We start from the raw sequence: 23,045 nt of genomic DNA, 5'->3' as shown, positions 1-23,045 counted from the left end.
CCTCACTGGGGGCAGTGGCTGGGCAGAAGGTAGCTGGTAGGTGAGAGACACAGTAGGGTCTTACCCACTTTTATGGAATATTACTTGGTGATTCCTCATTGTCCACAACCTGGCTGAGCTGTCTTTTCATGAGAATGTATCCAGTGGGCAAAACACAAAGAAGCACAAAATGTAAGGGCCGGTTCCTCTGGATTCTTAAGAGTTTATAAAATAATAAGCTAAGAGTAACTACTGTGTATTTTCCAGAAAGTTACCAATTAGCATGTTCCTGAGAACACAGATTCAACTTGGGAGCATACGCCTCCCCAGGCCGCTCTACCACTGTGCACAACAATTAGCCTGCTGGCTAGGCACTCTGAGCAAAGCCGCAAAGAGACAACAACACAAGCCCTCCTGGAAATTTAGCACAAGCATTTGGTTACGGAACCAAGCACACAACTGGCTGAGCTCTGTCTTCCCCGCAGAGTGAACAGCACCGTGGTATTTTCAGCTCGTTTCTTCCTTCCTTCCAAATACCAAACTCTAACTAACAAAAGTTAAAATGACATTTTAGTGAAGATTAACCAGATTCGTTGAAGATTTGTTGCGTGATTGAGAACGGAAATGTCCAGCCATCTGGCATCGGTTGACTGTGACTCCAACTGTCTTGTTATTTCCTTGATTACCCTTCTGGGCATGATGGAAAAAGTGGTCTCAAGGGGGAAAATGGGGACATAAAGGGCCAAGGATTTTGCTTCCAATGAGGCTGCTGTCCTAAGGACCCTGCTTTCACTCCTTGCTGGGGCGCATGGAGAACCTTTCCTAATCTGGGTTCCCTGGTGTTGTGCTAAATTGAGTAAGAAAAGTACCTCCCAAATGAACACATTGACTATGCTGAGCAGCAGACTTGAAGTGTGGTGTTTTGAGCTGAGATCTGTGCCAGCTAATGCACGGAAGGAAAAGGGGCAGGATGTGTGATGGTTTCCAAGGGGGCTTTCCTACCTGGAAAATGAAGGTCATGAACTACATGAAGTATATATATATACACATATACATACACACACACACACACACACACACACATAAAAATATCTGTATAAATATATATAACAGTGTATATATATAGTGTATATTTATGACAATAGTGTATATATATGGCTATATAGAACCCATGAAATGAGCAGCTTTGTACCTGCCCCATCTGTACATCTCTATATATGTAATTATATCCCAGTTATCATAAATTATTCTACAGTTTATCTTTATAAAGTTATAACTGCATGGTGAGGAGGATCTAGAAAAAGAAAACAATGAAACATATGTATCTTTTCCTTATGATCTTGTTATTTGTCTTCCCTAAAAAACTAACCACTAGGCTGTTTAAACAAAGTCTAAACAGACCTTGTTTAGATTTGCAGCTAAAATAATGCAACCAGATAGGCTAAACAAGTTAATGAGAGTAGAACAATTTCAGTTCCACCGCAGGCCAGGCACTCCGTTTCTGGATGTCCAAAGCTTTCACCCGTGTGGCTTGCAAACCATTGCTCACATCCCACGCCTCAAAATCTTACTGAAAATACCTCTGCCGCATAGGCCCTTGAACATTCCACCGAGAAATACTCTTCCTCTGAACTCCTGTCCTAGTTCATGTCCTTAAAGGGCACGTAACACTTGCTGCTCATGAAAATGCAGCTCTTTGTGTCCCGAGCGGAAACAGCCCCGTGGTGGTGGCTCCGATGCAGGCGGACTTCTTGGCTCTGCCTCTGATGACCAGTCTGATGGCAGGGCAGTCACTTGACCTCAGTTTTCTTTTTGGTCAGTGGGGATAATCAATGGTACTCACTTCCTAGGGTTGTCGTTAGGGGTAAATCATTATGTCCTGCAAAGTGCTTAGAATAGCACTGAACACTGGTTATTGTTCACCGGTTTGTAAAACCCTAATTCTCCAAGCGCACAACTATGCCTTATTTGTCTTGCGAGTCCTGCGGTGCTCTGTATGTCACAGGCGCAGGTGCACAAGCCAATACTGGTAGAGCCACAGGAGCACCGTGGAGGGGAAATGGAACAGAGCAATCGCTATTTACTGTAAATGACAGACATCTGACGTTCCCATTTTGCTACATTTTGAAGAGCTGAAGAACTTTAAGTCCATGTTTTGGCTCCAAAGGAAGCATCTTAAAGGGATGGTGGAATAAAGAATACAGCAGAAGCCACTCTTCCTCGTGAGCACCACGATCTTTAACACCAAACAGCTATGGAGTGAGCTACCGGGTGACCCAGCTCCATCTCAGGGAGGAGGACCCTGGGAGAGGGGAGTGGAACTTTGGGGTGGCCAGGAGCATAATGAAGGGAAAACGAACAATTCCAGCTCTGCTGAACTAGACTCACAGTAGAAATATAAATGTGGGATGTTTCAGGAGCCCCGTTATACTAGGATGTCTGGCTATGGCTGAGGCCTGGGAATAAATTTAGGTTGTTTTGTCATTCACTAAGTCCCAACAGGGAAGATAATTTTGCTTCTGATTTCAGCTACTGTCAAATGTAAGCATCAAATCTGTTACATTGGTCTCATAATTAAAAAGCAAATTGTCTATTTGAGAGAGAGCGAGAGAGAGAGAACGCACAAGCAGGGGGAGGGGCAGAGGAAGAGGGAGAAGCAGGCTCCCTGCTGAGCAGAGAGCCCAGGAGGGGGCTGGATGCCAGGACCCCAAGACCATGATCCGAGCTGAAGGCAGATGCTTAACAAACATGAGGCACCCGGGCAACCCAGTCACATAATTTTTATACACATCTTTTATATATGATTGGACATATTATTTTGTATGATGTGTCCTTAACCAGCCTCTTCTCTTAGGTTTTCTGACTTGACTCTATGCTCTTGGATGAAGCACGGGATCACCGGCAGGTTGAGTAAGCAAGAGAAAACTTGGGGAGCAGAGGTTGGCTCCTTACCCAGAGGTCAAGAATGATATATATACACTTGAGGGAAGAAGGTTCTGAGCTCATACATTACATGGATAGGCAGACTATTTCCAAAGGTTGTCTTCCTCCTTCCTTCTCTCCCTCTGTTCTTTCCTTCCTTCTTCCCTTCCTTCCTTCCTTCCCTCAACCTCTCCTTTTCTTTCTCCCTCCTTCCTTGTTTCCTTCCTTCCCTCCCTCCTTCGCTCGCCCCATTCCCTTCCTTTCCTTCTTTCCTTCCTTGCACTACAGAAGCTGTATTTGCTCATTATAAAAACATTGAGAAGTACTTAAAAGGTGTACAAGGAACACATCAGTTCTCATCTTACCTCCACTACCTCAGGTTTCACTCCCTAGAAGCTATGCTTTTTTTTTTAAAAAGATTTTATTTATTTATTTGACAGACAGAGATCACAAGTAGGCAGAGAGACAGGCAGAGAGAGCGGGGGAAGCAGGCTCTCTGCTGAGCAGAGAGCTTGATGCGGGACTCGATCCCAGGACCCTGAGATCATGACCTGAGCTGAAGGCAGAGGCTTTAACCCACTGAGCCACCCAGGCACCGCAACAAGCTATGATTGATAATTATTCACCTGTGTCCTTTCAGATACTTTATAAGTACGTACATATATTTAAAAAATTCTTATAAACATACATGTAATCATAAACACACAGTTGTACTGTTTCACAACAGTTTTTTTTTTTAACTTAGGAAAAAAATACCCTTGGATATCTTTCCATACGAACCCAAAGAGAGTTAGTGCATTATTCATAACTTCAAAGTATTTAGCTATATGTTTACATAAAATTTAATTAGTCACTTACTCATGAATCTTTGGGTCAAAAATACTATAAGAAATATGAATAGAATAAATTTGTAGAAGTAAAAATATATGGCTAAGGGGTATGCACATTTAAAATTTAATAGAGGTAGCCAAATGATCTTCCAAATAAGATTCCCCACATTGGCACAAACAAATAATGCCTATTTCTATATACACTTCTTGACAGTAGATAATAGTAAACTTTGTTTTTTGCCAGTGAATAGGTTGAATACATTTCACTGTTTCTCATTTCTTATTTATTTATTTACCTTATTTATTTCTCATTTCTCATTTTACTTAATTCTCATTTCTTTAATTTTGAGTGAGGAAATCTATACGTTCTTCCCTGTGATCCTCCTGTTGATATATTTTGCCCATTTTTATAGAATTTTTCTTTTGGATTTGTGGGTGTCCTTTGTGTATTATGGAAATTAGCCCTCTGTCATGGTTGCAACTATTTGCTTTCCTTTGCCTTTTTTTTTTTTTTTTTTTTTTTGATCTAGTATTTTCTAACAGCCCTTCTAAGCACTGAATTTGTTTTCTACAGCAGCTTGGCTCTTGTGAATGGATGAGTCACGACAGCTCTGAGTTTGGTAGTACTAAAAGAAGAAGTGAAAAGATACCAGGATAGGCAGAAACCGAGGAAAGTAACAGTTCCACATATGGAGTATCTGAAGAGGAAAGGTGAGGTTTGTTTTCAAAGCACCTGCCTGCGGTTTCAGCCAATCTGTAAGGCATTAGATCCTCCTACCTCCATTCAGTTAGGAAGCTAGAAGGGAAATTCCAACTGTCTACAGCTCTACCTCTAGGGTTTTATTGAATAACACAAGCTAAACTCAAAAGAAAAACTATGGTTGGATGAACAAGGACACGCATATCTTGGTCTCTAAAACAAGGTGACCCAATTCACTACTTATTATAAGAAGCTTCATGAAGTAATCTTGTTGTAACTGTCAGTGTCGCCAAAGAGTCTCAGTTCTGTATTTACTGACATTCAAAACATTTTAAGGGACCTTCAGATGTATCTTGCCATATTATTAGTTATCACTTAGGGGTTATTAAAACACAGGAAGATCATATTGGATAATTGGCATAAGAAGGTTTTCAGTCCCTGAGAAACCCATCTGCTCATCAGGTCTCCTCAAATGTTTCTGCAACAGACTGGACGGTGCAGAGGGGGTATTCTTATTCCCTAAGACAGCTCCTTTGTCCTTTTTTCTCAACAGGGCTGAAGTCCTACTGGAACCTATGGCTTTGAGGGGCTGACCAATCTCCACTCTCCTCCCTACCACCAAGGTGACAGCCAAGTGTCAGTCACATGAGAATTATTTTCCGGGATTTGAAACGTTTGTATCAAGAGTATAGCGTCATGGAAACATGGAATCTTTCTGATTTATTTTTAATACTTTGGGATTTAAAATGTTACTAAGTGATGTGTAACAAAATTTGTGCCTCCATTAAGGACCCATTACGGGTTATACATGCGTTATGCATAGCACAGTGTCTGGCATAGCACAGTGTCTGCAGTTACTATGAGGCATAGGGGCTCTACCTGAGATAGTTAACTTAAGATGTTAATGAAACCAGAATGGTCCAAGATAAGCTATATAATTTTAGACAATCTTATCTCCATCCAGCTACAAGCAGAAATTGCAATTTCCAGATCCAGGGCAAGACCCTGCAACTACTGATCACAGGTCGAGAGAGAAAGAGCGGGGTAGGAAGCCTGTGCTACAGGAACTGTTTATGGACAAGGCTCCCCAGTGAACATACTGGAACTGTAACAGGCATATCTCCTCTGTGAGTGGCAGATAACTTTTTATCTTACGTGACAACTCCAGCCATTTCTTAACAACAATCTGGAACGCTAATCTGAGAAGAGATGGCAAAAATGACTGGCTATACACCAGTATTTACTTTTCCCTTCCTTCAAAGTGATGGGATTTTAGATCGAGATGTATTTGACTAGGATAAAGCCTACATTTTCACACCCTCTTTTAGCTAGGTGTGAACGTGGGACCAAATAGTGCCACATGGGATGGAAGCCAAAATGGTTTGTATGACTTCCTCATGGTGACTTTAAAGGGAAAGGGTGTGATGTTCCCTTGATCCTTTTTCTGATTCTTTCTGGCTTGAAAGAAGAAGAGATGGGGAGCTCCAATGGACCATGAAGACAGACTGGAGAGGAAAAGAAAAGGAATCTGGGTTCTCAACTCCATGAAGCCACTACATTAAATCTGGACTCCTGTTCAGAATAACATGAAAATAAGGGAAAAAATCCCGTCTCTTTTAGGCACCCAGTGTTTTAAGTCCTTGTTACAGCAGCAGAACTCGTGTCTTAAAGAATGCAAAATGGTTCTGAGCTGAATCAAGGCTCAGTGGGAAAAGTCATGCTAGGTTTGCAATGCCAGCTGTGGGCAAGGAACCCGATGGTCTACCAACTCTAACCTCTTACTGTATGGATAGCTAACCTACTCCAAAATGGAAAACTCAAAAAAAAAAAAAATCCCACAAAACCCTTTTATGTCACTCGTGCAGCTTTCCTTGGCTATATGCCCGTCTCCTCTCTGTATTTGGTAAAAATACAAAGAGATGAGACTGACTTAACAATCATAATAAGAATAAAATAAGTAATATGTGTCGTATTTAGGATATACTATTTATTTATATATAAATGTCTACAATCCTTTAAAATAGCCTCCTGGAAAACTATATGCTTACTTCAATGATGCTGCCATTACTAAAATATTTTTGGAATTGTTTTGAAGTTGTCTATCCACCCATTTCTTATAATAATAGGACTGAACCAAATCCCTTAAATTTCTTTCATCCCCAACCGCAACTCTTTATTGAGCATTTTCTATGCCTAACATCGTTAGTTTGGGTGTCTGAGAGGTTGGTAATCAACTGAGGAAGTCAGTAGTACTCTTTTAACAATCTATGTTAAATCTCCTGGGTAATGTGGTTTCATAATTTAACAATAAAAAAAAATACATATAAGGAGTCTATAGTCCATGGAAGTGAGAAATATACACCAGAAATGAAATGTGAATTTTTTAAAAGCTCTGCTTCATGGAGTTTTATACCATGGATTTATTCATTCCCTCAAGATTTATATTACTGCCCTGCTCCCTTACTTCCCCCCAGATTCTCAGTAATTTATAGATTAAAAATTAGAGTTCTCTTTGTCTTCAATTTTAAAACTCCTTATTCTACTAGAGCCTTGATTTATTAATGCATTCCCCATTGCAATGCATTCTACTGAGTAGGCTTTTCCAGGAGCCTCTGGGTAAAGCAGCCCCCTCTCTGTGTCTGCCCCCACACCAGCTAATAACCGTGGGCTGTGGGCTTTCTCTGAGTCTCAGGGACTCTGACAGGAGAGCTCCTGGGATGAAGCACATTTCCGGAGTCACTGAGCCTGAAACGTAAAGCCGTGGTACTCCGAGTGGGTGCCGCTGAGCTGGAAATACTGATCTACTTCGCGAGTCTTGGTTCTGCCGGTTAAGCGAGTCAGTGTGTCTCTCCAAATGAGTAACAGCTTCCTAATAGCCATGAGGGCAGAAAGCTCAACTCAAGTCCATTTATAGTTTTCGAGAATGCCCGGAGCTCAGGCTTAGACAATGGCTTTGGTCCTCACCCCGGAGAGAAGGGATTCAGGGCCAATGAAGTCAGACAGAAGGAAGAACTTCCCAATGGCAAGGACGTTAGGATCGGAAGGGCAGGCCAGGGCGGACATCCAGCAGATGCTGTTGGTTTCGGAAACCACTGTCCTCACTGGTGGTTAAAGATTTTAAACCTCATTGCTAGATCACTATTGCTGCCTTGTCTGTGTGTCTTTAGACTAGAATAGAGTATCGTGGTGTGGTCTTGACACGTCAGGTGTGGGCTACTGGGAAGATTTGGAAAACAGCAAAAATAACAAAAACAACCAACCAAACAAAAAGAAAACTCATGGAAACATATTTGCAGTAGTGTTTCCTGAAGGATGTGACTGGCCTTTGGGGCACCCAGGTCTTCACATGAAACTGTTCTGCCCAAGGCAGAATATCAACATCCCTGCCTCTTCTCTCATGTCATTCTGGAGCACCAGAAATCGTGTCAACCTGGAGGCCCCCTGATATTTTTAAATGCCTCCTGGGGAGGCCGGGTCACCTTAGTTGTAAGCCATGTTTAAGAATTATCGCCCAAATGGTGGTAAAGGAAGGAGGATATCAATGATGCAGTCATGATTACTTATTTCCGATTATGGAAATTTCATGAGAACAATCTGCTTTAAATTGATGTGTGTCGTGTCATAGAGATGAGTTTTTTAAAATAAAATCCTTTGGAGCCAATAGGACTTTACCAGTATTGACTCACTTTGGGCCTTAGAAGGTTCTGTGGCTCATGGAGCCTATAACTTGGCGGAAAGGGGATATATTTGTTTCCACAATAAGGCATAATTTATTAGGGATGATGTCCTGTACTGTTGGAAGACATTATTCTTCTTATTATTTTTGTTAGTTTGGGTGAGTAAGCATACAACCATATATAAATAGGTGTGTTGGCTTAGGGACTGCATAATAAGATGTATTTTTCCTACAGAATTCTAAATAGCAATATCTTCAAATACCGAATGTGATTAGGCTTTATGAATTCTGCCATCGTTTCTGCCACTTGTTTACTCAGAAATACCAAGCCCATTTTAAGCTGCTGCTTTAGAGAAAGTACTCCTGGTGTCCTCATCAGACGAGGCTATGCTCAAATGTCAGTCAGTACTCTGGGGCAGAGAAAATGCAGAGAAACAAATTCTCTCTCAGGCAAACCCCGACAGTAGCAAAAGTATTGGTTATGGAAGCCTAAACCCACCCAGACACCCCCATTAATTAATATCACAAAGTAAACGTATCTATGATGACTGTCACGGGCACATAATCCCTTAGACTGGATTTAGTCTGACATAGATTTCACTTTAGAGCATGGACATGACAAAGTTAGAAATTTCTAGCTTCATAATGAAATTTCCTACAGCCTAAGCTGATGTTCACAATATAATCAGATACGCAATCTGCAGTCAAATGCTCTACCACTGAGCTATACCCCCAAGATACGCAATCTGAATAAAATTTTGCATTTGGGCAAACCTAAAACAAAATTCAAATAACAAAAGAGTAACATTTTAATCAAATAGAGCCCAAAGATAACTAGATTTCTCTTGTCTTCCTTCAATCCCCTTTTTGAATAAAATGATAACTTACAAGAAGAAAATTTAAAGTGTAAGATATATTCTGGGATGATTCATGTTTAGCCCAAAATCTGACACCGCTACCAAATACAGTATTCAATGGCCCTAAATGAGAGTTACCATGACTGCTCTAAGACACCTGAATGGCTTGAATCTCTAAAGAAAGGTTATATTTTCTCCATCACACTCTGCTTATTCGGGCAGAAGGAACAACTACAGTGTAGAATACACTTTCTACAATATAGAAAAAGAAAAAAAGGTTTTCTGGTTATTGCTGCAATGGTTAAGATTTTAAATTAATTACTCTTCAACAAATCATGTTAACAGAGGCTTGATGATATGTTCCAGAACATAATTTTGAGCCCTCATTTTTTTCTCTTTGGATCTTTCCATTAACCATAGACATACATGGTTCCTCTTTAACAAGGAGAGCCAGGTCTGATTTGTGGCTAAAAAATAAAACAAATCAAAACAAAAGAAGAGAAGAGAAAATATATACACACACACACACACACACACACACATTGTGATGAATTCTCTTGACTCTTGTAGGTTTCAAATGAGAGGGTCTGGTCTCAGGTTGGAACCCATCTCATCCAGGCTATATCAACACAGGACATGGTTCCCTGGCGGTGGGGGACCAATGTACCACCAAGAAGGCAGAAAGGGAACCGGTGTTTCTGGACAGCCACATGCTAGAATCCTTTCATATGCTGACTCCTATGTCAACTCCTTTAACCAGGGTTCACAGATCCAGAAACAGAGTCTAAGAGAAATGCTTTGGTACTGGAATATTTATGGATGAAATGATATGCTGTCTGGATTTCCTTCAAAATTATCCAGAGGAGGATATAGGTAGGTACGTATAGGAAGATTCTAAGCTTGGCCATGGGCTGGTAAATGTGGAGGTTGGGTGCCAGTCATGGTGGGTTATTATAATCTTCTCCAACTTTTTTGTATGTGAAATGCTTTAACAATAAAAATGGATACACAAGATATACTTAGGGTTATAAAGTCCCATGAGGCTGCTTATGTGCTACTTTCTAGAACAGCCCCTTGGTAGTCTTTCAGCTAATACATATTTCCTGAGCAGCTACTATGTTCCCAGCAATGTGTTAAGTTGTCTCAATTTACGTGAATATGTGAATAGCAATAAAATATTTTAATACAAGGAATTTTTTATTATCTGCCATTTTTTTAATCTACCATTTTTTAATTTAAATAGTTCAAACTTAGTATATGGTGCTTGGCAATATTAATGAAAGGTGTGGGTCACCTTTGATAATCCCAACTCACTTCCGTGCACTGCAGTCTGATCTTTGAGATGAATGACTTTATGTTCTTATAAATGTCAACTACACCGTTGCTTTCGTCCACAGACACAGATGACACTTCTGGGATATAGGTATATAGGATTACAGAGTCAAACAGCCTCACTCCCTTGCCTCTCTCTCCCTCTTACTTGCCAGGCAAAATCCCAGCAGGTGCTTAACCCAATTCTATGTCTGTTCTATTGCTTGAGCTGAACACGTCTACAAAGAAAACACACACCCTAGCGATCCATGGCTCTCAAAATTCACAACCAAGATACCCGATGGGGCCAGGATGCTGTGGGGTAAAGCTACATTTCCCTGGTCCCGACATTCTCCCTGTCTCTACATTAACTGTAGTGCCTTGCGCTCCCTAATCTCTCTCCCTCCCTTCCTTCCACACTGATGTTTGCTGATGACCTCCTGTATTCTTCTATTTATAAAGAAACTATCTACAGAGAAGCCCCTGATCATCCCAGCAGAAAATGTCCTACCCATGTCTGTGCCCATATGTTCTGTCTTCCCTCCTGCAATGCAGGGAGAAGGTGGCCATGTCCGAAGGCCGAGCTCTTTATTCGTGCACTGAATCTCATCACCTTTGTCCTGATTCCCTCAGAGATTCCCCTCGCCCCCCCGCCTTTTTTTCCCTGCAAAAGCTTACTCTCCCTAGCTCCCCCAGTCCCTTTTTAAGAATCTACCAGTGTTGCTAAGAATGGCCTCACAGCTTTTACTTGGTGTGTCTACTCCTTACCATGGATGGCCAATTCATTAGCAAGTCCTCCCGAGTTCTACCTGCATGATACATCTTAGGATGTATGATTCATATGAGGCATCTAGAATAGAATACGATACATCCAATGATCATGGGAAGTTATGCTTACAAATTACGATACATCCAATGATCCAATGATTCACAAAGATACAAAGATACACAAGAGTGGTTCCCAGAGGCTGAAGGGAGGGAGGAAAGGGGACTTAGTGTTAATGGGCATAGAATTTCAGTGTGGAATGAGGAAAATGTTCTGGAATGGACAGTGCTGACGGTCACACAACAATGTATATGTACTTACTGTCACTGAACTGTATACTCAAAAATGGTTCAAATGGTAAATTTTATTTTATATATATTTTATATTTTTTTAAAAAGCCCAGTTAAGAAGATATCTATGCAATATTTGAATCCGACCACATTGTACTTCCCCTCTTACTAACGTTCTATTTCAAAGCACGCTCATCCCCACCCGCATTATTCCTCCCAAAACATCTCCCTGCTGGGAAGCTTGCTCCCACCTCAGTCTGGTCTCCGCACACTGCAGCAGAGTGAGGTTCTAAACCGGAAAGGAGATCCTGGAATGTGCCAGATCACAATTCTGTTAGAATAAAACCCAGCTCTCTACAAATGCCTTGCTCTTTCTGGAACACCCAGGGCTTTTATCCCTACTTTCGCTCCCTTCCAGAATGTTCTCCCCGCAGTGGGCTCCCTGACTTCATTCAGGTCTCTGCTTCCATGTCACCTCCTCACAGAGGCCCTTCCTGACTACCTTACAGCAGCTTCTCAATGCACAGGCGCGGGTGGGTGCAAACCCGCCCACGCAGGTCCGGTCCTATACCTTCCTCGGCTCTCTTTTTCTTAAGTTCTTTTTACTACCAGACATCATGTATTTATTTGTTTCCTTATTTAACCTATTACTCAACCCCTCTGCAGTTAAACTCAATGAACTGTCGACAGCTGCTTTCCCAGACCTCAGCCATGACTGGTCTGTAACAGGAGTTCAAGAACTATCTGAATCCCAAAAGGCTGTGCACATGAAATTTGAAGTTTAGCAAAGTGGCCAGTGGAAAAGTATTCCAAAGCAGGTCACTGCCCATGTCCAACCAAAGGGTTCTCCTTTAAAAACAAAGACCTTCAGGAACCGGTGACAATACTTAAGAAGGGACCGCTGACACCAGGAATGAGTGGAGGACTGGGAAGAGAAGAGATAATGGAGGCTCAGGGTGCAGAGACAAATGGAAGAGACTGGTGTTTGTGACACATTATCATCAACAATTGTCATTTAGATGAGAGAGGGTTGACAGTTCTCCTGAGCAAGACTCACTTAATACTTAAGGAAAATATCCTTCAGAAGATTATGTCACTTAAGTCAGAAACAGACTTGTTGAAAGGCCACTGTGGTAGGCAGGTGACCCCCAAGTGATGAGGAGGAAAGGCACTTTAATGAGAAACACGCTGAGGGCATTCAGCAGGGGACTTTTAGTGACAAATCAGAGACAGCTCCAGGCACCTGGCACAAGGTGATGACCCTCTCAGATTCAGCTCAGGGACAGAACTGGTGTGAAAGCTAACTCCCGGCGTCTCTCACTACAGTTTGTGGGCAAACTGCGACCCTGAGCCTTTCTACCTCCTGTGACCTCAGAGACCTCCTCTGGGGGTCTTTAACCTCTGCCTCCCATGTAACTATTTTTATTCAATGGGAACCTATGGGTTTCTGCAAATCCTCAAGTAAGTATCTCAAAGCAGGGAGGAAAGTTATGCTTATAAATTACGGTACATCCAATGACCATGTGGCTCCCCTGCCCCCAACCCTCATTCCAGCTCCAATCACCTTACCCACTCGGGGGGCTCACCCCTTACCTCAGACCTAATCCAACTTGTGGACTTGGAGCAGTTTCAGAGTCTCTGGCCTGCTTCTCTGACCTTGTGCCTCAGCTTTGCAGCTCTGCATGCTTCTCCCCTACTTTTTACCCTAGACCCTTGACTGGGTCCCCACTTGTCAATGTTTCTATGTGCTGCGACCTGCGTTGGTAAGCTAGCGAGGGTCCACGGTCTCTCTGAATAGTGTGAGGCGTGTGCAGGGGGTCCCGGCTCTTCCAGCATCCCTGACGTCCTAACCCGCCTTGGTCTGCTCTTTGACGCCATGTTTCTGGGCTTTGCACCTCATTGTGGCCAGGTCACTGTAAGGGAGCCTCTCCAGGTCCCCCCCGTAGGCTACTCACATGGAGAGGTACCCCCACCCTCCCACCAGGAAGATAAATTATAAAAAGATGTTCCCTTTAAGATGACCAGTTAGGAAAACAGCACCCCTTCCTCGGGCAGCCTGTAAGGCAGGGAGCTTGGCAGACAGAACTTGGCAGGTTTGCCCCCGCCCCCCAGCACCCCCGAGCTGGGTGTATAACTTACACCACCATGTACCTAGTTCTCCTCCTCACCACTGACTAACCGGCCCAGCTGCCACTGGTGCCCGACCCCATGACAGGCTTCCTGGTCTGGATAGGTTTTGCCTCATCGGAACCCTGAATCTGACCCTAAATTTGCTCTTTGTCTGTCCTGCTCACATCCTGTGTCTTTCAGGTCACTCCCATTGAGGTTCTCATTCTTAACCTGACGGCGTATAAGAAGTCAAAATGTAAGGAGATATCACTCATAATATAACATTTACCTTTTCTATCCACTACGATAATACAATTCAATTTTAGTACTACAAAACCTACTACCCATTGGTTAGAGTGCTTTGTTACACTTGATCTCTGCCAATTTCTGGATCGATTTTCTAGTCTCTTCTATTTTTTTTTCCCCCCAAAAGACATCTAGCTTGGGATAATCCTGTTTTCTCTTTCCAAAGACAGCTGGGGATTCTAGGATAGAAGACAGTTTCCTAATACAAGTTGGACTTCAGGCCTAGACCCAAAGGTACTATTCTAGACACCCCTGTGAAAAAGACAAAACAGGAGTAGCTCCTAAGCGTTGGGACGGCAACATGTGTGAGAGAGAGAAGGTGTGATCTGACGGGGGAACATTCCAGTTCGGGAAGGAACGTGGTTCTGGCAAGGAAACCACCCCTGCCCCCCAGACAGATACAGAGAAAAGACCATGCGGGCAGCCATTCAGACAGGCTGAATCACAGCACACTGAGCGTCCGGAAACTTATCCAGCCAAAGAGAATAGTTTGTTATTTAGACAAAATAGTTTGTTATTTGCAGGCTTTGAAAGTTGGATCAATTAGATCCAAGTTGCCCTGAGGAGACAAACAATTACCCCTAAAGTCTGAGCTTGCCACGAATCCTCCTCAATGTTTGCTTTGTGGAAACCAATTAAAATATTGTGAGGAGACATGGGAGATGAAAGTTTATGAAAATGGGTACACAGAGTACTTTTGTTTGGAGAATGCCCGTTGTCTTGAAATTCCTAAGCATAGGCAGATTTATAATATGATATATATAGTGTGTATATAGATATACATATCTATATATTATATATCATATATATAATATAATAATATAGAAATATATTTATAAATAATATTATATATTATTATATATATTATAATATAATATATATAATATGTACATATATTATATATATATGTAATTTCTGGCCAACAACAACAAAAAAAAACCAAATAGAAACAATTTCTCTAGGGTGCCTTTCCTCCTAGAGTACTGTGTAAAGGATGTAGGAAAAGTCTGGAAAGAAAAGTGTATCTGCATGCATACACCCTAGATGAGACAATGACAAATGAGTGCTAATCCACTAATTACGAAATCCCTCGTCTTTCACGTCCAGTGCTCTGCCCCCGGATGACTTCCTCGGGTTCTAACCACTGGCCCTGCAGACACATAATGGTCCCTCTTTGTCACTTGCTCAAGTTCTTGTAATATTGCCACATGGTACACTTGTAGTTACTTTCCACATGGCTTCCCATGAGGCCCAGCAGTGGGAAGAGCAGCCTACTTACTTGTGTTTATCTTCTGGAGAGAAATGTGCTTTTCCAGTTGTCGCCGCAGCTTGACCTCAGCTCCGTATTTCCCGGTGGTCCCGTTGTCGGCCAGGATGAAGTGGGAATGCATGCTGTTGAGAACAGTGAGCTTGCTCATGGGGTTAGACATGGTCTGATATGGCCGGACAACCTGCAGGATTTCAAAAGGAAGAGGTGGCAGTCAGAGAAAGAGCGAGCAAAATATGAAAAGGAGAACCAGCCAGAGAGGAAACAGAGAGAGAAGGATGAATCAGTTCTTTGGTACAGTGAAAACAGTTTATATCCTCTTCCTAACACCACTGTGGGTAGCAAGTTTTATGGTCAAAGTTCCCCAGTCACAGCAAGATTATACTTAAGGAAGAACATGTTTACGTGCTGAGTTTGATACAGAAGCTAGAGTTTGTGCTCTCACCATACTCAAAAACTGGCATGTGAAGGATTGTGTCATTGTGAGGTCGATCTTTTCATTTGCTGATGAACCACGAGTAATTTTAACATTTACTCGTTTTGTTTTGTCTTTCTCTACTCCACGATGTCCATACTCCAATGGGCACGGCAGAGCCATCATGGTTCTGGAGTAGGGTTGGGTTGGGGGTGGGGGCCAGGCAGATCTTTTCGTTCAGTCATCTGAAGGTCTGTTAATTCGAAAAACCAACCTTGTTCTCATTAGACACCTTATTTAAGTGGAAATACTGAATGTCAAATACGTGTCTCATGAAATGAGCATGAATCAAAATATTCATCTCTGTCTTTGTTGTTGTGTTATTTTCATTTTGTGGTGAATTATACGATCCCAAACAGAGTAAGTCTTTCAGTTTTTTATATCAAAAGAAAAGCAAAATCGATTGTGAGTTTGGGTTGCTACTTCTAGTTGCTTTATAGACATTACCTATATTCCTTGCAACAATCCTACAAGGTGGGTGCTCTCATGTTTATCTTGGAGATGCAGAAATGGCACTGGAGGTAAAATGGGTTTTTCAAGAGTTTCTTATGCACAAACCAGAACTGACATCTGGGTCTGATTCCAAAATCTGTGCTTGTTCCCCTGCCCACACTGCTTAGACATGATGGAAACAAGATGATGTTTTGGAAATCTACTCCTAAAATATTTAGGTAGAAATTCCACTCAAGACCATGAAAAGGAAAGCTCAACAAGCTCATTGTTACAAGGCCTGGTATGGTTATCCTTATACTGAATCATCAGAATTGACAGAACATAAATACATGCTACTGGTTTTTTATTTCCGTGCCTTTGTGCGATGTGTACATTCATTATGGAGTTGAGATGCTCTCATTCATTTTCAGTATGTAATAACTCACTCACGAAAAGCTGTAGTAAGACTGAATAGTTTGCTAAAGAAATTACAAAGTGATTTAGTAAGGGTAGTCTTTAATAGCAGAGATCTCATAAAAGTCTTTTTTTTTTTTTTTTTTTTTTAGATCTTGATTCTGATTTCAAAATTTACTTCTATGTGCCTGGCACACAGAATCTACTCAATACATAGTGAATGAATGAACAGGAAAACTTGAGACAGGCATGTTTTTGTTTAAAATTAAAAAAAAAAAAAAAGGACCCTCTCTTTTCTGAATTGCTTGGGAGTTGATCTAATCTAAATTTAAAATGTGTAACTTTGAGCTTTTGAAATAGCCTTCATTCCTTTTCATGTATGTCTTATTTGTTAATGTAGCATTAATACAACATTAATTCATAGTCTCATTTTAGTTGACTCTCAGTGATAAAGGAAGCTCGTAACTTTCCGATTATTGTTTCCAGTAATGGATAGGATATTTTCCAGTAATGGAGCGGTATTCAATTACTGCTTTGTCTAGATGAGTGCACGAGAGTCCTCCAAAATACAGAGACAGCGCTTTGCTAACTCCATCTCAAGTTCTTTATCACTGGAAGAGTGGGTCGCCTGTGGCTGAAATTCCCATTTTGTTGTTACTCATTTTTGATTATAAAACATTCATTCTATAGCAAAGTGCAAGTTAATAAATATTAATGCCTTGCTGAAAGAAAAGAGGCTTAGCAGAAGGACTTTCTCCTATCCTTTAAGAGCCTCTGCATTGTGCTTTTGGACAAAAGAAAATGCTTTAGTTACTCTTCACTATTTTCTGAGCGGGTCCCCAAGTCTCCATGCCAAGGAGGAGGAGGACCCAAATTATTTCTTTGAGAGGCAGGGGACAGTGGATTTTCTAGAGGTTAAACAGTGTGTCATAGTGAATCCCAGACACTTGTTCTAGCTGAGACGTAAGAACACACTTTTTAATTCCTGGGAACAGAATTAAAGACCCATCAGTGAACATGAAATTTTCAAATGAAGAAGGTTGTGAAAATAATTCTGGGCCAACTGACATACTTACCACAATCTGAGAATAACAGAACTGCATTAAATCATCTAACTATATTCTCTATGTTTCCTCACCCACAGGATTCTAAGGACAGTGGGGCATCATTCTTCTGAGTTTGGACCTTCTTTTCTTGTGAAACATGGTGTACCAGCTCTTTGGAAATACTCTTCCTTTGGATCAGTCATGGCAAGAGGGTCAAGTTTACAGTAGCACACATGAATTTTAATTTCTTCATCTTACTGCTCCCCGTTTTGTTTGATCTCATATGAAGGTAAGTTAAAGGTGGTCATATTTTGACAGAGATTTCATCTGCTGTGTAATAGGGGATATACAACTGGAAAGTAAGTAAAACGCCCTAATTTATTTTGCTATCATCATTGGAGGAAGATTTCTACCATATCCTTGAGAATCCTGGTCATACAAGCCATGGAAATCTGTCCGAATCCCATGAGTTCTGCCAGCTGCTGTATAAATCTGAGGCTCACATTTTTCATCGTAAAAGGGAAGTGAGAACACCACTTAACTTCGCGGGTTAGATGAGATTATAGGTGCAAAGTACCAGGCACTTTGCCTGATTCCTAGCAGGCAACCTATAAATGGGAATTCCTTCTCGAGCCTGGCTTTATTCTACCAACTACAAACTGATTTTCCCACTGCAAGCTACTGACCAAAATGATATGACGACAGACAAATCACAGACTTTTCTTTTCCACAAGAGATCTGAATCAATCTTTTTAAGTAAAGAAAAAAAAATTAGCAATCAGTTGGCAAAACACACCACGTGATGTGTTTTTACTCTGTCACCTCTCTTGGGCCATTTAAGAAGGCGAGGCTCTGGAATTATTGGTGGATTAGCTACAAAGTTGGAAAGAGCTCCTCAAGTGCTTCAAGAGGAATGCATGTTGGTCTACTTGCCTACAAAATCCTGTTAATATTCTTCATAACAAACATACCAGCAGTCTATTCTTGTTTGAGTTACAATTTGCATATCTTCCTGTTGCTTCTCAAATCGGGGGAAAAAAAAGTCATGCCTTTGTGTCACATGAATGCAAATGAATTCTTCCCTCTGACAAATTTTGGAGGTAATGTATCTACTTGCATTGTTAAGAGCTCATAAAAAAGCACTTTTTGGAAGTGTGTGTGTGTGTGTGTGTGTGTGTGCACGTGAGCCCACAGCAAGAACAAGTGTGACACGTTCTGGACATGTAGACGTGATAGATGGCTCCAACACATCTCTCAGCCACTGTTTTTTGAGAGCATCAAATCCTAATGCTTATACATAATGGATGATTCCCCTAAGAATAAAAGATGGTCCAGCTTATACACTATCTTTGAGGGAATTAAGAAGAGAATCACTCAAATAATTTTCCGTGTTCATATTTCAGATGTGGAATCTGGGTTGATGAAGGCTGAATGGTATCTGAAAGGCCTTCATTATTGGTAAATACAGAATTATATATACCTAGATGCGAAATCTGCTTAGAAGTGGATTTTAGATACTTTGTACTCTTTGGGTATCATGGGCCAGTATACCTCTAAGTAATAATATTTTTGCCCCTTTCTTGTCCCTCAAGGCGAGATGGAAGAATTCTGCACTCTTTAATACATCTACACCACTTTGTACTGGCTGACTGGTAAAATCCTGGTTCCAAGGCCTCTGTATATCTTGACTCTGAAACAAAGAGGCAGTGAAGTCTAAATTAATGTTTAAGAAACTAATGAAGGTGGAGGCACCTGGATGGATCTGTCAGGTAAGCAGCGGACTCTTGGTTTTGGCTCAGGTCATGATCTCAGAGGTTGGGGGATCGAGTCCCAAGTCGGGCTCTGCAATCAGTAGGGAGTCTGCTTCTCTCCCTCTCCCTCTGCCCCCCACCGGCTCTCTCTCTAAAATAAATAAATAAAAATCTTTAAAAAAAAAGAGAGAGATTAATGAAGGTGAAAGCTCTTGATGTAATGTACTTTTAGGGTCATTACAGTTGCCGGGAGGTGACCGATCCAGAGACACCATGGAAAATCTGAACATTTTTTATGTGCTGGTGTCCGTTTGCTACATTTCTTACCCACAGGGAAACTTCACTGGATCGTTTGGGAGCTGATCTAAGACACCCGCTTGAGTTTTTCTAGCTACTTTCACACATGTTCTGGTCTCATTCAGGAGTACTTAGTGGGCAGTCAGGAAATGGGGAAGGGGCATTCTAGTTCCTCCAGCTACTCATTTGTGACTTTGGGCAAGTCTTTCAACTCATTCCTTTCTTCCTCTATTCATACATTAAGAATGCCTTGAGGAAATGTTCCTGGTAAGTACTGTGCTGGCTTGAGGAGACATACAACTTTGCACCTAGGTAATGTTTTTCACTGAATGTTCAAATTACATTGAAACCACTTGTCTGTAGTTTCTAAGGGCTTTCTACCTCTAAGATTGAGTCTGAACAGCCTGTGTTGAAAAGTACATTTGCTTCTTCCAAGGTAGCACAGAAAAAGGACACAGAGGTGGGTCACTCCTATCCTGGGGCCTCCTTCCCCTTTCTAGTGCTTTCTACCGTGCAAGGGTAGTTGGCTCATCTGAAACTCCTTTCCTGAACAGAATTGAATTGAGCCCAACTGAGTTTTTGAGTCATCCATCGCAGGCCTTTGGCAATCCCTGAACTTATGACCCGGTGAGGTACATATCAACATGCCCATGGCAAGTAACAGGCAGGCAGAACACCGAAGCATTTGTTCCCTCATAATACCCCCATGATTTTAATTTAGGCAGGAAGAAAATGAGGATTTACTGATCACTTATTCTATGCCAGGCACTACGATACAACTTTTCCATCCATTCTGTGCTTACCATATAGGCAAAACTACAGATGCTCAGAGAAGTGAAGTCTTTTGGGCAAATGTGTCCCACAAACTTTCTTTCCTCTAAATCTACACAGCACATAGACCTTAAACTCCTGTACAGGCCAGGAGCCATTTAGAGGGAAGATGGAGAAGCCAGCCTGATTTTAAATTCATAAAGGATATTATGGTTGGTTTTGCTGCTGGACATTTTTGCCAGTGGCTCAGCTGAGCACTGAAATCCTTGTGACAGCCGATCAGATTATTTCCAGATGAGTCATCTAGAACTGTAGAGTATGTAGAAGTCAGGAGAGGCGGCAGTGGGCGGCAAGATGGGGTTTGTGCTTTGCAGAAAGAGACACAAAAGGGACGGGCAAGGTTCTCGTAGGATCAGGCCTGCTTTCTGGGAGAGATGAGGGGATATTGCCGAGACGTGGGCAGCGCTCTCTGTTTGAGAATGAGGAACATAGGGACTGAGAGGAGGAGATGAAAACCAAATAGAGAAAGACACCGTGTGTCCTCATAAGCCTCATAAGCCTAGCGAGGCCTGTGTTAGCAGGGATACTGGGCTGGTTGGTACCCACCCAGCCAGCTCGGCTGCAAGTCTAGGTATAAAGTAGGGTCATATGAAACCCAGATGCTGCCTTTCTGTCCAGCAATCCAAGCAAAAAACCAGCAAACCCAGACATCCGTCCCAGAGAGTGCCCAGCTGCCTAAAATCCGCTGCTAAAATCCACAGGTGGAACAATTATATCTTTCTGCAGCATTCTGAAAACGTGTCCCTCAAATCATGGGCTCGAAGGGGTTACATCGTCCTCATTTCTGGCCCACCTCCCTTTGGCCTGTCCTGAGGGAAGCCATGGACCATCCAGGTTAAGGGCCTACTTAGAGTGGAAAAAGGCCCTTAAGTTCTAAAACGGGTTACTTGCTTAAGAAACCACCATGTGTCAGTGGGGTGGTTTTAAAATATGTTAAAAAATTCTTTGAAAATCTTCCCATCCAGTCTGCAGTTGTCAGTGACTCACTTCGAAGAAATAGAATAAAACAGAAGTGATGGTGTGTCGACTTGCAAAAAACTAGGTCATGAAAGGGTTCCTTTTAGCTCTCTTGGATCACTTACTCTGGGGGAAGCCAGCTGCCATAATAAAGCAGCCTTCTGGAGACGTCCACATGGGGAGGAACTCCTACCCACAGCCATGTGAGTGAGTCATCTTAGAAGGTACCGTATCCCCATTCGATCCTTTAGATGATGCAGCCCCAACTGATATCTTGACTGTGACCTTAAGAGAGACCCAAGCCAGCACCACACAGATGAGCTACTAATAAATTTCTGACCCACAGAAACTGTGACGCAATCAGTGTTGTATGAAGCCATTAAATTTTGGGGTAATTTGTTACACAGCAGTAGACAACACAATAGCGTATTATTGCTATCTTGAGGCTTCAAAATGTGTTCTCTCCCCTCTGTTCTGGATTCGCTGGTGCATCATAATTTTGTGCCCTCTGGTGCCTCCCTGCCTCCTCCCTGGGCTCCAGTCAGCTCTGGCTCCTGTTTTCCGCTGGGGCTATGGCCACCACCTTCCACTCTCTCACGACCCACATCTGATGCCTCACCCCAGCCTCCTCAGTGGGCAGATGGTCTGACTCCCGTACCTACCCCTACACTCCTGCCAGTCGGGTGAACCAAAGCAGGCTGTTCTCTGTGATTCAGCATCTCCATATGTCAATTAATAATTGATTAATAATGATTAATCAGAGTACTGTAAATATTAGATGAGATATAAAATGCACGGCCCAATGCACATATGAACTCAGATAAATGATTGCTGCTATGATTATGGAGAAGTCATATCACATCATAGGTAAAGATGCAGTCTTGGGAGCTGGATGGTGTAGGCTGAAATCCCAGCCATATGACTTATTAGTCAGGTAACACTGGGCAAGTTACTTAATCTTTTTGTGTTTAATTTTACCATCAGAGACATGGAAGGATGACAGAGATATTAAAAACAACTTCTGAATGCCATTGTGGGAGTTAAGGGACCACTTGTGATGTGTGCTGAGATCCACTAAGCTCAACGTAAGTGGTGCCATTATGATTATTGGTGTTGTTATTTATTATTATTATTTTGGTAACAAATGATAAAACCTCCAGGCTGAAACTTCAATATCCTGCCATCAGTCCTCTGCATACATACTCTTTCCTCTTCTCCTTTAGTTGTGAGGATACAGATGGTTCCTCTCCCTTTAGATCTAGATCTGGACCCCGTATCCTCAGGGCCACCCTAGGACTTATTTCATCAATTCTATTCTCCCTATCCCTGTTTTGTCCCCTAACATCAACACAGAAACAAACTCAAGTCCCTCCCTTCTTGAAGAAAAATCCCCCGAATTACAGCCCCCTTCAGCTACTCACTTCTTATCACACCCAAACTTCTAGAAGGCTGGTTTCTACTGGCATCTCTACTTTTTCACTTCTCCCTTTTCAACCCCTTGTGATCTGCCCCTTCATCATGCTGAGACTGTTCTGACTAGTGATGCCAACAATATCTGTCTTGATAAACAGAACGAACGTGTCCAAGTCCTCCTCCTCCTCTGTCTCTCTGTTGTACTGGGCACTGCCCTTCACGCCATCCTTCTGAAGCACACTGTTCCCTTGGTTTCCACAACATCCTCTGATTTTTTTCTACCTCTTGGCCCTTTTTTTGGTCTTCTCTGCAGGCTGTTTTTCCTCTGCTTAACCATTAAATATTGGATACCATCAGGATCCAGGTGTAGACCTTCCTTTCCCTCACTCCACACACATTCCCTTGGTGATCCTATC

At 42.0% G+C, this 23,045-nt stretch overlaps 1 protein-coding gene across 9 annotated transcripts in view; it reads right to left on the bottom strand.

Annotated features, from left to right (window-relative positions):
* LOC122917706 (transient receptor potential cation channel subfamily M member 3) overlaps window positions 1–23,045 on the bottom strand; it is a 484,842-nt gene that overhangs the window by 199,945 nt on the left and 261,852 nt on the right. For all 9 annotated transcript variants that reach the window (XM_044265920.1, XM_044265921.1, XM_044265913.1 and 6 more), the window contains exon 6: window positions 15,026–15,197. In XM_044265920.1, coding sequence (XP_044121855.1) covers window positions 15,026–15,197 — 172 coding nt within the window. The remainder of the gene's footprint in view (window positions 1–15,025; window positions 15,198–23,045) is intronic.

Source organism: Neovison vison, chromosome 9 (assembly GCF_020171115.1).
Source record: "Neovison vison isolate M4711 chromosome 9, ASM_NN_V1, whole genome shotgun sequence".
Classification (NCBI taxonomy): domain Eukaryota; kingdom Metazoa; phylum Chordata; class Mammalia; order Carnivora; family Mustelidae; genus Neogale; species Neogale vison.
The sequence above is the reverse complement of the archived record's forward strand: the minus strand, read 5'-3'. Positions and strand labels throughout refer to the sequence as shown.